The sequence below is a fragment of the Apis florea genome, unplaced genomic scaffold (assembly GCF_048593485.1).
Source record: "Apis florea isolate Af1SG1 unplaced genomic scaffold, ASM4859348v1 contig_37_pilon, whole genome shotgun sequence".
In the NCBI taxonomy this organism is placed as follows: Eukaryota; Metazoa; Arthropoda; class Insecta; order Hymenoptera; family Apidae; genus Apis; species Apis florea.
The window spans coordinates 2,960,942-2,973,119 of NW_028256861.1; the positions used below are offsets into that span (position 1 = coordinate 2,960,942).

The 12,178-nt window shown below is 29.3% G+C and overlaps 2 protein-coding genes and 1 long non-coding RNA gene across 6 annotated transcripts; 1 reads left to right on the top strand and 2 right to left on the bottom strand.

Moving 5' to 3' along the window:
* Window positions 1–57: 57 nt before the first annotated feature.
* Window positions 58–2,436, bottom strand: LOC100867956 (phospholipase A1). 4 transcript variants are annotated; one of them, XM_086916133.1, is made up of 7 exons: window positions 1,962–2,088; window positions 1,497–1,747; window positions 1,207–1,291; window positions 802–1,103; window positions 646–738; window positions 305–550; window positions 58–213 (listed from the first exon to the last, which is right to left on the bottom strand). In XM_086916133.1, the coding sequence occupies exons 2-7, from the start codon at window positions 1,498–1,500 to the stop codon at window positions 131–133; spliced, it is 813 nt and encodes a 270-aa protein (XP_086772259.1). In that variant the 5' UTR covers window positions 1,501–1,747; window positions 1,962–2,088; the 3' UTR covers window positions 58–130. The 4 variants fall into 4 exon arrangements, with proteins under 4 accessions (XP_086772259.1, XP_086772257.1, XP_086772256.1 ...); XM_086916131.1 differs by having other exon boundaries at window positions 1,207–1,310; window positions 1,962–2,051; XM_086916130.1 differs by having other exon boundaries at window positions 1,207–1,310; window positions 1,497–2,436.
* Window positions 2,437–2,454: 18 nt separating this feature from the next.
* Window positions 2,455–6,518, bottom strand: Rrp6 (exosome component Rrp6). The gene is made up of 6 exons (XM_086916123.1): window positions 6,037–6,518; window positions 5,672–5,917; window positions 4,072–5,583; window positions 3,434–3,972; window positions 3,018–3,174; window positions 2,455–2,946 (listed from the first exon to the last, which is right to left on the bottom strand). Exons 1-6 carry the CDS (start codon window positions 6,157–6,159, stop codon window positions 2,890–2,892), a joined length of 2,634 nt encoding a protein of 877 aa, XP_086772249.1. The 5' UTR covers window positions 6,160–6,518; the 3' UTR covers window positions 2,455–2,889.
* Window positions 6,519–6,773: 255 nt separating this feature from the next.
* LOC147656298 (uncharacterized) lies at window positions 6,774–12,178 on the top strand. Its single transcript, XR_015294771.1, has 3 exons — window positions 6,774–7,034; window positions 11,759–11,872; window positions 12,107–12,178. It is a non-coding gene; the product is annotated as an uncharacterized LOC147656298 (long non-coding RNA).

Consider the following 12,178-nt stretch of genomic DNA (forward strand, 5'->3'; position numbering starts at 1 on the left):
TTTTCAAAACGATTGTAAATAGTACTTAGTTGCATTTAATAACTTAAATATTGTATGTAATTTGAAATTTGAAGTAAAGTTCTTTTATTTATCGATCAAAAATACATATGCTATTTAATTTATTCATAAATTATTCGTCTTGATCGTAAAATTCGTCTGAGAAATCTTTCTTCATTTCAATTAATAGTTCAGCAATTATGCGAGTGTCATTAACTATAAAGATTAAAAAAAAATTCCTCGTTATATTATAGAATATATATATATAAAGTGGGTAAATATAACACAAATTTTGTAAATTTCTTACTACAAAAAGGTGGAGTGTCGGAAGTCGCAACAAAAAATATTCCTCGATGGGAATACTTTATTGCATTTATACCCATTTCAGTACAAGTATTTTTATCGCAAGATTCCGTTACTACTTGCAACAAATTCTTGTAAGATAAATTCCAATGGTGCGCCCAGAAAGTACAATTTTGTTTCACCTCGGAAATTAAAGATTCCGTCAAATAAACATATGAACGTCCATGGCTGCATATAGCGTTATTAATTTCTAAAAATCGCATTGAAATTTGAAAAAAAAAAAAAAAAAAAAGGTTTATGAACAAAAAGATGAAGAAACAAATTTTTTAAGAAACGAATAATTACCGCCAAGTGGAATTGGTAAATATTCGAAATACGAAGAGTTGATCTTGCAACCAGGCTGAGTTCTGCCACCATTAGGATAGAAATCAATGTGACCTACGCGATACAAATCATTTCAATCCTCGTATACGTGAAATACGATATTTAAAAATACCTAACCTATCGGTTCTGGTAAACCTAATCCGATTTTAGAAAGTAATCTGCCATTGGTATGAATAACATCGACGAACGACGCATCAGATTTGTGAAGTTTCATACTGGAGTCTACATTTCTGAAACAAGGTTGTGCAGGATCTAATCCTGTTATTCGTAGTATTTTCCATTTGTTCTGCTTTCTTTTCAATTCTTTCGCAGCAAAACCACAAATATGTGCTCCGAGACTATGGCCTACTAAATGTAATTGTCCCCAATTGTTGAAATCGTTTTGAGCACTCGTTGCGTTTGTTATGTATTCTAAAAATCTTAATAAAATAACAAAACTCTATACGACTTGATACGATTATATCATTGATATATAATATCTTTAAAATATGTTAAATATTTTACAAAGGGACATAGGCAAACCTTGCAATTTGATATCCTATTATTTTCGTGTTAACCGCAGCTTTATAATAATTCCAAGTATTACCTCCAGCACTCCAATCTACAACTATGATATTAACGTCATTCTAAAAGACATGAAAAAATTATAAAAAAAAAAAAAAATTACTACCTAAATTTACATGTCAATGAAATAATAATAAAATAATAATTGTATTTCTAACATTTTTAATATTTCGAAAAAAAATCTTGTTTATTTTCAAATTTTTTATATAATATTTAAAAAAAAGAAGGATGAAAAAGGTATATTTTACCCATAGAAGGAATGATTTCTCCATTTCGTTAATCCATAATTCTTGACCATGAGATAAGAACCCATGAACTATAATGACCGTTGGTCGTTCGATTTGAAAGTCTGTCCATTCTAAACCAAATTGTTTACCAGTCATAACTTCAACACGTTTTGGTTGTCTTCTTGAGGAAAGGAAAAATTGAACGTCCAAAGTATTGGTTCCATTTGAATTATTCAAAAAAAACCATTCCAAAATTCCAGCTAATCTTTTTCCTAAACCGAAACAATCAACTTGATTTGATTTGAAACTTATTCGATTGTTATTGCGATTTGACGAATTCGAGAGTGTAAAAATAAAATCTTTCGAATTGTTAGTATGAAAATTATAAAAATTTCTCTTAACGTAATCCAGAATATTTAGTTTTGAACTTTCTGTCAATATAATGTGATTACTTATGGTAAAAAATATGAATAATTTGATTAGTACTTTGGCAAACCACCACGTCATTTTTCTGACTAACAATAAGTAAGAATTGTATTTAACACGAAAGATGTATACAACAAAAAAATTGAAGTCATGACCTAATGATAAAATTTATACTACTAATTTCAAGTTGTTTACTTATGATATTCTTTTCCGCGTTTGAATTTAATATTGAAATAAAAATATTTGATTTATTAAATATAATTAAATATAATAAAACAATATGAATTTGCATCTCCGTATTTTTGATAATCTATTAGTTTTTTTTTTTTTTTTTATAGTTATTTCTAACTTATTCTTTTGTAATTATACATACATACACATAATGTTAATTACAGAATAAATTTTTATGAGATATCCTCTTTTAATAAAAATTTTATAGTACATTAAAATAATTAAAATCTTTAAAAAAATTCCCTGTACAACAATATTTCTACTATAATATTGAAAATAAGTTAATAAATGGGATATATCGATATAAAGATATAATAAATAATAATTTTTATAATTTTTATTTTATTAAAATTAAATTATTTTGTTAAATTAAAAAATATCAAATACTACATATATGCTTATTGAAAAATAAAAATAAAAAAAAAAAAAAAAAAAGAAAAAGAACAGATAAATAGATAACTAGAGAGAAAGAGAAAGGGGAAAAAGAGAGTAGTATTTAATTTATACATTTTTTTAAAATATTAATAATATTATGATATAAAGTTATTTAAAAGTTATCTACAAGCATTTATTGCATTTAATTTATAGGCAATATAAAAAAAATGATATAACTGCATGTAATATGTACATGATGTGAAAAAAAAATATCTGCCATCATAATTTTAAAGTCTTTTAAGTCGTTAATAATATTTAGTGGTATAAGAAGATATAATATACCCTGGATAATTATTAAAATATTGCAATTAAAAAAATGCTTTTATATATTTAATTTCTTTTGCTTCTTCTTTTTTCGGTTTTTTTGTTTTTTCTTTTTCTAAAAAAATAAAGATTGATATTTGAATATAAATTCATTAAATGATAATAAAATGATATATACATTCTTACCATTGTTTGATCAAATTGTACTTGATTGGGTATGTTTTGACTACCACCTTGAAAAGCACTAAAATCTACGATTTTATAATCGAATTTTTTCGATGGCATCATACCTTTCTTTTCTAAATCTTTAATTATACGTTCTCTTTCTCCTTTTTTTCTTGATCTATAAATAAATTCATTTTATTAATAATCCTTATCATACTAATTACTATTGATTATTAGTTCATACATTTATACCTTGTAAACATTATAAAATTTAAACAATTTTAAAATAATATAATAAATAATATAATAAAGCAAAAATAATCTATAATAAATATTTTAACAGCAAAAATAACTATTTTTATTAAAAACATGAATTGAATTTTAATTAATAATATAATGATAATAATACAATAATAATAATAAAAAGAAATACTTACCGCAACAAATTCATGGTTTCATTATTTGGAATTTGTTTCTGTTTTTTTGTTACACTTTCTTGTACATTTTGCTCTTCTTTCAAATGTTCAACTTCACTTGTATCTTGTTTCAGATCTTGAATAATTCTGGCCTCTAATATTGGAACTGGAGTTGATAAATTATCAGTAGTTTTTTCTTCTTGTACTTCATCTTGTTTATTAATATTTGAATCTCTTTTTCTTTTACGTCCTGGCATTTGACCTAATGGAGTTTGAGATGGTTTTCTTGGTTTCTCTAATTCTGATTCATTTTTTCCTGTTATCATTTGGGAAACTTGCTTAAAGTGTTCATAAACTCTGTTTTTACTTTCTACAATTTCTGTTTCTTCTTTTTTTAGTTTATTCAAACGATTTTCTTCTTCTTGTTTTTGCTTCTCTCTCTCTTGTGCTTCTTGCTCTGCTATCATAGGTATAACTCGTTTATATCGTTCAAATGGACTTACAAAAACAAATTTTTTCTTTTTAGTGTTTTCCTCCTCAGTTTTTTCAACTTCTTCATCCTGTAAATAAATAAATAATCATTGAAATTAGAATTAACAAAATTATATTTGATATCATTTATATTTAATTCTTCCGTGAAAAATATATATAATATATACCTCGGATGTTGTTGGGCTGTCAAATACAGTCACTGTATGTTTTATTGCAATATTTGAAATTGGTATTTCTAATATATTATTTTTATCCAATAAACATGGCAAATCAGCTCTTGCTTCCATATCACTAGGAATATCATGAGGGGAATACATCCATACATCTAAATTAGTATGATGATTTCTTTGTGTTAATCTTTGTCTAATATCTTCTTCAAGAATCGGTTTAATAAGTGGCTGCTCTCTAGCCTTCAATATTATTTTGTGCAATTTTAATAAATTCTGTCTAACCAAGGGAGGAATAGAATCACAACATGCTAAAATTCCTTGCATTTCACGAGGTAATGTTTCAGCTATGTTTAACAACATATGATTTGGTAATACATAAGCGATACTATCATCTTCTATTCTAGCTGTATCATCTCTCCATTTATGCAATTCTCTTAAAGCATAAAGTTGTTTATTATTAAACATTTTTTGACTCTTTCTGTACATTGTCATACAATTTTCTTCTGTCCAAATCGGTTTAACATATGTCTTTTTACAAATCTCTGTACTTCTATCATATACAACTTTCAAAATATTAATTTGTCCATTAGCTGCATCAATTAAAGCATTTTTTAACATATCCTTTATATACAATAAATAATGTGTATCTTCTCTAGCATATTTAATAAGTTTTTCTGGTAAAGGTCTTATGCGCCAATCAGCCATTTGAAAATGTTTATCAGGATCTACATTACAATAATGTTTTAATAAATATGCTAAACTTAAATATGGCAGATTAAGTTGTTTTGCCGCTTGATGTGTATCAAACATATTTACTACATATAGAGATAAATCTCTTTGAAGCCATTGTATGTCTAAATCTGCTCCATGAAAAACTTTTAATATTGTTGGTTTTGTAAAAATCTCATTTAATTCGTGTAACTCAGATCTCAATGACAAAGTATCTATCAAATAATCTTTATCTTCTGTCGAGATTTGCATCAAACAAGTTATCCCTTGAAAACTTCTATAAGAATGATGTTCTAAATCTACAGCGATTTCCTTATATTGCTTTAAATCATTTATCAATAACTTAATATCCGATGGATCTTTAATCATTACTAATAATGTATCTTCCAAATTTTTGTATTTTGTTGGTTCAGATTTTTTCAATTGATCGTTAGGAGGAACAAACATATCCAATTCATATTCATAAGGATGATTAAACACTTCACCATTTTCACTTTCTTCCAAATAAATAGCTAATGGTTTCAAAGAATTAGGTTTATCTTTAATTCTTGGACACCAAGGTTTTGAACTATTGTCAATTTTATCTTTGAACATTAGCTGTGGTCTTTGAATGTTTTTAGCAGCCAATAAGCGTATAGATTGAACATTCTCTGAAATTTGCAATGGTTGACAAATTTGATTGTTCCATCCACCATTGATCGGTTGACTCTTTAAATGCGAAACCACAACTTCTACTTCTGAATTCTTGGTAATACCACATTCTTTGTCCATTAAAGCATTCTATAATGTGAAAAACATATATTATATTTATATAGAATAAAATTTACATATGAAAAATCTTAGATATAAATGTTTTAATAAAACATACAGCTCGATCCAATAACACATCATTTGCTTCTAATAAAAGATCAAATTTTTCTTCAATGTCACGATTTGAAATATTATTTTTTACACCAGTAATTCCCAATACATGTTGCATAACGTTTAATAATAATTTTATATTATCATCTTTATTTTTCCGAAAACTGGGAAAACACGAATAATAATTGAAATTAGATCCCGTCGGTAAATTATTAGCATTTTTGATCCCAAGTTTCATAACATGGAATGCTTCCTAAAATAAAATATATATTTTAATTTATACGAAAAAGAATAAATTATATATATATATATATATATATATATATATATATATATATATATACATAAATAGCTCAATAAGTTTAATCATACTTGAACATAATCATGAAAACTTGCATATCCAGGTATGACTTGATTAATTTCTTTATTTTCGTTTTTTTGAGTTTCATTTTCTAGTATTTGGCAATTGCCACTCCAATCTTCTGTAGGATCCATACTGTTAATTATAAACTACTAATTATTTTTTCACTTTCGTTAAAAATTATTCAATAAAACAATAAAATAATGTATAAAATTGCACGACATATTCCATTTTTCGATCCATAACCTCCAATTTTCACGACGTCGTTAACATACACACACTATGCCATAGATTAATCTAATCATGAATCAAGTATAGAAGTTTACATTTTTTAAAAATCATAATAAATAATTTTGACAATTGTAATAAATACAAATTCCGAAATAGTTTTTAATTAATTTAATATATTTATATTATTTATATTATGTTATAGAATAAATATTACATTTTATAAAAAAGAAGTTAAAAAGTTTAACATTTATAAATATAGTGTAGAATAATAAGTTCTATTATTTATTTTATTATATTATCAACATATATTTAATACGAATAGAATATTTATAATAAACAATAAATATATAAAGTTTTATCTATGGCAAATATTAAATTGGAAAAATGCAATTGCAATGAAATTAGGAAGATTATATGAGAGTATTTTTTAAAATGCATACACTTACAATATAGAAAATGACGTCGAATGATGGCGCTAGTATCACTATAATCTATCCATTCCCTGTTCTCAGCGATCAAGTCCAAAATTAGTAAATAAAGATGGTGGCAGCGCATGAACTGTGTGCGGTATCGTCACGCGAAAAATGTCTAGTAAAATGAAATGGAAACGAAGAACGTGTGCGATCTCTCAGAAAAATTCAAAAGTTGTAGAGACTTAGTGATCAAATTTACCGTAAAGACGATTATAACAGTGTAAATAGTGTATCTTTTCTATAGTTCCCGGGGAGCGGAAAGCAGCCGCAAAAGAGGATAATTTGGCTCCAGAGTTCACTGTAAGGTACAAATTCTCGCTATTTTTAGACTCTACCCGAGTGTCGATTCTCATTCAGAGCATTCGTTCGTTTCATCGACGATTACGAGTCTCAAGAACGGACATGTATCCTGAATAAAGAAATGTTACGAAGAAGCGTCGATTTTCTGTCGTGGGCGTTTTCGATTACTCAATAACGAAGAAGGAAACCTCACCATCACCATCATCCTTCGTTTTCGTCATGGTTCTCGAATATTTATAATATTATTGTGAAGTAATATCCAAGAACATTTCCTTCCTTCGACATCACGAACAATTGAAACAATTAACGGATGTTCCTAAAGAACTCATCGAAATATCAGAATGCTATTTTTATCGATAGGAACCTACATACCGTGCTACGTGCTTTAGTTGCATACGATGCACAAATACGTACACATACACAATGACATACATTTTATTCAATCTAATTGATAGAATGATTTTTGAGTCAATCGATGTCTTATTCATTGGCAAATTAATTTACCGATTTTACTTTATCAATCCTTTCTGTTGTCTTGATTTTAATGTCAATATTTACATCAAGTTTCACGGCACATACTTTGTGCTGAATGCTCAATCCTGACATTAGAATTTAAAGAAAGTAGTACGTTTTCTCACATTATTTTTATATGATGCGATTAATATTTCATATAATACAATTAATTAGTTCTTTATATTTGAAATCAAAAAATTTGAAAGTTTCAATCAAACATTGGAAAAGAATTACGAGAATTGGAATAGCATAGATCCAGATGGTCGCGAATGAAATTCACCAAGAGTAGTCTATTAATTCTTGATGACTCAAACTTTCGTCGCGAGAAATTGCGATCCCGCGTACAATCACCCATTGCGAACGTAGATAGATTCATTCATATATGCAATACGAGTCGTACGGTAGAATAATAAAAGTTTTAATAATAATATGTGAATCATAAGATACCATACAAGTCACCAGATGACGTCATGTTTGAATGACATCTTCTATCCCTAACAAATATTGCATGGCTGATAATTTGGAGAAATATACTACTTTTTCACTGTTTTCTTTGTCATTTTTTAATTACAATGGAGAAAAAACAACGAAATAATTAAGAATCCATGGTATCCACATGAAACGAATGGATAAAATTTTATACACTGTAATCATAGTAGGTATATGAAATAATACGAAGTAAAAATTTACTATCTAATTTGGAATGGATGAAATGTAGGTGTTCGGAAGCGACGTAACAAGGAACCAGAAAGAGACGCGCGTGCTCGGTCGATCGTCGATGTTTCGAGGCCACAACAAGACAGAATCGACGTTGGCAAATTTTTCGAGCGATCGTTGCCAAACGGCGCCTTCGCGCGTCGACCCTCTATTTTGCGAGTATTTCTTCATTCGATTCATCCATCTATATATATGTATATATATATGTAACGCATATACGACAAAGCAGGAAAAAAATTATACGGGAAGTAAGCAGTTCATATTACGAAAGTGCGATAGTTCGATGCATTACAATCAGTCGCGCATTTATTTCTAATTGCTCGGTCGGATTTATCTCGCGTTCTTTCAGACTTTGCTCGTTGACAAGAGATATTTTAAACTCGGTCTATAAATAAGAAGTAAAAATTATCGTGACCTGGCTACATCATTCCTATGAGCATTATATCCAAATTATTCAGCTCATTTACGGTAACAAGTCACACCATTCGATACAACGCGACAATATGTCAAATTTTGAGGATCAAATCGAATATAATATTCACCGAGTTTCATCTTATCAATCATTTATTCGCAAGTCTCGGTTGATTCTGAAATTGATTTTTGATTTGACCGCGGAAGTGAAAAAAGAGAAGAAAAAAGAAAATGGAAGTCATTAGGACATCAGCCCTGAAGCTGGTCTACCCACGCGGCGGGTCTACGTGCCCGCTAAAAATATCGAAACGCACCACGATCGAGTATCGAGAACGAGACTGACGGAGAGAACGCGACTTTGTACGCGCACGTGTTCCTTTCCGAACGACGATTAGATGACAATTGGACAATTCTCGTCTTTACGATCATGCATATAATTTCGTTACAACGACTTTGACAATCGATGTAATAATAACAAGGAACACACGATATATTCGTGTTCAAAAAAATTTAATTCGATCAAGATATTTAAACTGTCTGCTTGTTCGAAAAAGGAAATGGTAAAGATCGTTGGTTCTTTAATCCCTGTTAAAAGTGGAACCCGTTTTCGTTTGGCACAGATTGGTGTTCGTTGATTCGCGCAGCGTGACTTGTGTGACAATCGGCCAAATGAGATTGTCGCGGGGAAGTCAAGGTTTCGAGAGATATTCATTTGCACTTTGAGCAAGGAACGATTTTGGTATCAAGATTACTCATCGAGCAAATCAAAATGTTTCGAAACCTGTTAAAAATTAAGAGGATCACACGCGATCCAGAGAGACTTTTTGCTTTCGATGTTTTCACGTCATTCTCCTTTCTTATTTCCTGTCTTGAGAGAGATCATTCGTCATTCACAATTTATATAAATTAATAAACTAATTCCTGATCCACGAATCAAATCACCGCTCATTGAATCCATCATCGTTATCCACCGGGTTGATTCGAGAGATAACGACGAAAACAAAGGAAGTTGTTCCGGTATCGAAGGAATAAGATTCGATCGAATACAGTTGGCAGCACGCATATGGGAAATGGATACGCGTATCGTCGGGGAGGCGAAACGTCGCGAGAGACGTTGATCGGCGGGAGAGACGCACACCGGCGTCTCAACACCGAAAATAAACTCACCGCACTTTGTCCGTCTGTCCTTCCTTTTCGGTTTCACCGTAACTTCGATAACCATATTCTGCCTCTTCGTTATCCTCAATCACGAGACTGCGGGGATTCATTCTTCCTCTTCTTGGAGGTCGATCCTCTGGCAGGGTCACCTTTCAAAAAAGATCATGCGTCTCTTTATTTATTCCCTTTGTTTCTTCTTCTTCCTTTTAGATGGCGTTATTCGTCTTCCGCTGCGAATACCCGACACAAACGGTCATTTCAATATACGCCCCTTTTCTTAGGTGAAATGTCCGTTATTTCATTTTTCAAGATATAAATTATTATGCGTTCTTTGATTTTCGAATAAATTAATTAAGATTAAAAAAATGTTGCTTTTTAGGGATTTAGAATTAGATCTTAATTTATCTTTCTTAATGAGAAGATTTTCAATGAAAATAATAAAAGATTTAAATTTTTGTGACATATTGAAATACTTTAGATATTTTAAGACTCGTGTATGGGCATAAACTCGACAAAATAAAGTCGATATTCGATTTCAGTAAAACTTCATTTATATGAATGAAACTCTAGAAGTGTCTGATGCCTGAAACTCTATTTGAGTCCCTGAGTTACCTATACTATTGCTGACGTTTTAATATACATACACCTGCGCCTCTTTTTACACGGCAGGTGCGTATCATGCGAAAAAAAAAAGAACTGTGTAAAATACAAAGAACAGGCCATATTTACACTACATATTATATCGAGAAAAAATTTTTAAATATTCATATCAGAAACATGATTTTGACGCATGAACTAATTAGTGTGCGTTTTTGCCATCGTAAAAAAAAGAAAAAAAAAGATTAATCGCGTAATAAGAAAAATATTATACGTAAAAAGAAATTCAATTATAATAGAAAATATATTTTATATCTTTAATATAAAATAAATAAAAAATTAATTCATTAAGTATTATATATATATATATGTATACTTGGAAAATCATTATAAATATTAGTTTCAAAAAATTCTTGGTTTTGCACTTATCCAATAATAGTATTGATTCTTACTTCTGATGTGGCTTTTGTGACCAAGGTTTTAAAGTTTGTTTACGTTTTTTGTTGAACATAAAAGCAAAACGTAAAATGGCCGAGATGGTGGAAGGAAAGCAAGTATCCGTGAGACAATATCGATCCGTTGTAAATTTTTTTTATGTTTTATCTTTTTTTAATAAATTTAATTTTAATTTTTATCAACGTGTTTTTGAGGTTTTTCTGATCAAAATAAAATCAAAAATGATATTCGAATTTTATTTTCTTATTTAAATAGATAATAAAAAAAAAATTATCATTTATTAATGTAATTATATAAAGCAAATAAATATTTGTTTGATATTATTTTGATTAGAAAAACTTTATAAATATGTTGGTTAAAAAAGAAAGTAAAATAAGAAAATTATTTACTGTTGTATTAATATTCTCATATATATTTAATCTCGGATCAAATTACGTAGCCTGTGCATCAAGCTTCGCGACATGTTGCAGAAGGGGGTTCACTCTTATGGTGGGGATGAATGTTTTCCAATTACGTCATAGATTAACTTTGCAATTATAAAATGTTTATTATATTATATTCATTTCAAAGAAAATATTTCACGAACATTTTCTCCTATAAATATAAACTTGAAACTTGAATTGAAATAAAACTTCTAACTTTCCAAAGTTTTGAAGATATTTTTTGCAAATGAACATCGAGTTGGATCATCTAATTTTCACTCTCAATGTTGATTCTTTTAAATTGCTGGAAAATTACTTCATATTTTTCAAATATAATAACGAAAAATAACTCTTGACAGTTATAATTTTCTTACAACATTTAATCTTAATTATATTCGCACCTTTATTGTTCGTTTATTGTTTGGCTAATATACTAATATACGCTTTGTTTTTAGATAAACATAAGGAAAAATGGTTGTGGGAGAGGCAAGCATACACAACATAATGGGAGGAATGGAGAGTACGGGTGGGGTGCGACTTCACAATCACAAACGGAAGTTGAAGCAGAGGTATGAAGAGCATTACGAATATCTCGTGGGGTCCATCCGTGGACGATTGGCTATCGAATCGGTTGGCTCGAGTCGGCCATTGGGACCGGTCGGAGATCTTTTAAGATTGCCGGAACGTAAATAACACGAGATCGTTTGTTCACGCGCCAGTCGTAAATCATTCGTTAAATTAGTAATAGCCGTGTGGTTCAAGGCGTTTCTGTTATTATTCCGTGTTCCATTTATTTTCTTCAGGTTTGACATCATCAAAAAGCTTGGTCAAGGTACTTACGGTAAAGTTCAATTGGGGATCAACAAAGAGAACGG

What these genes read in the sequence shown, in the direction of transcription:
- Rrp6 (XM_086916123.1), bottom strand. Translation starts at nt 6,159, where the DNA reads ATGGATCCTACAGAAGATTGGAGTGGCAATTGCCAAATACTAGAAAAT. An exon ending in ACAGCCCAACAACATCCGAG is followed by an intron (nt 3,973 to 4,071) that starts GTATATATTATA and finishes ATTTATTTACAG; the next exon opens with GATGAAGAAGTTGAAAAAAC. An exon ending in TACAATTTGATCAAACAATG is followed by an intron (nt 2,947 to 3,017) that starts GTAAGAATGTAT and finishes TTATTTTTTTAG; the next exon opens with AAAAAGAAAAAACAAAAAAA.
- LOC100867956 (XM_086916130.1), bottom strand. Translation starts at nt 1,982, where the DNA reads ATGACGTGGTGGTTTGCCAAAGTACTAATCAAATTATTCATATTTTTT. An exon ending in TTTACCAATTCCACTTGGCG is followed by an intron (nt 551 to 645) that starts GTAATTATTCGT and finishes TGCGATTTTTAG; the next exon opens with AAATTAATAACGCTATATGC. An exon ending in CGACACTCCACCTTTTTGTA is followed by an intron (nt 214 to 304) that starts GTAAGAAATTTA and finishes TAATCTTTATAG; the next exon opens with TTAATGACACTCGCATAATT.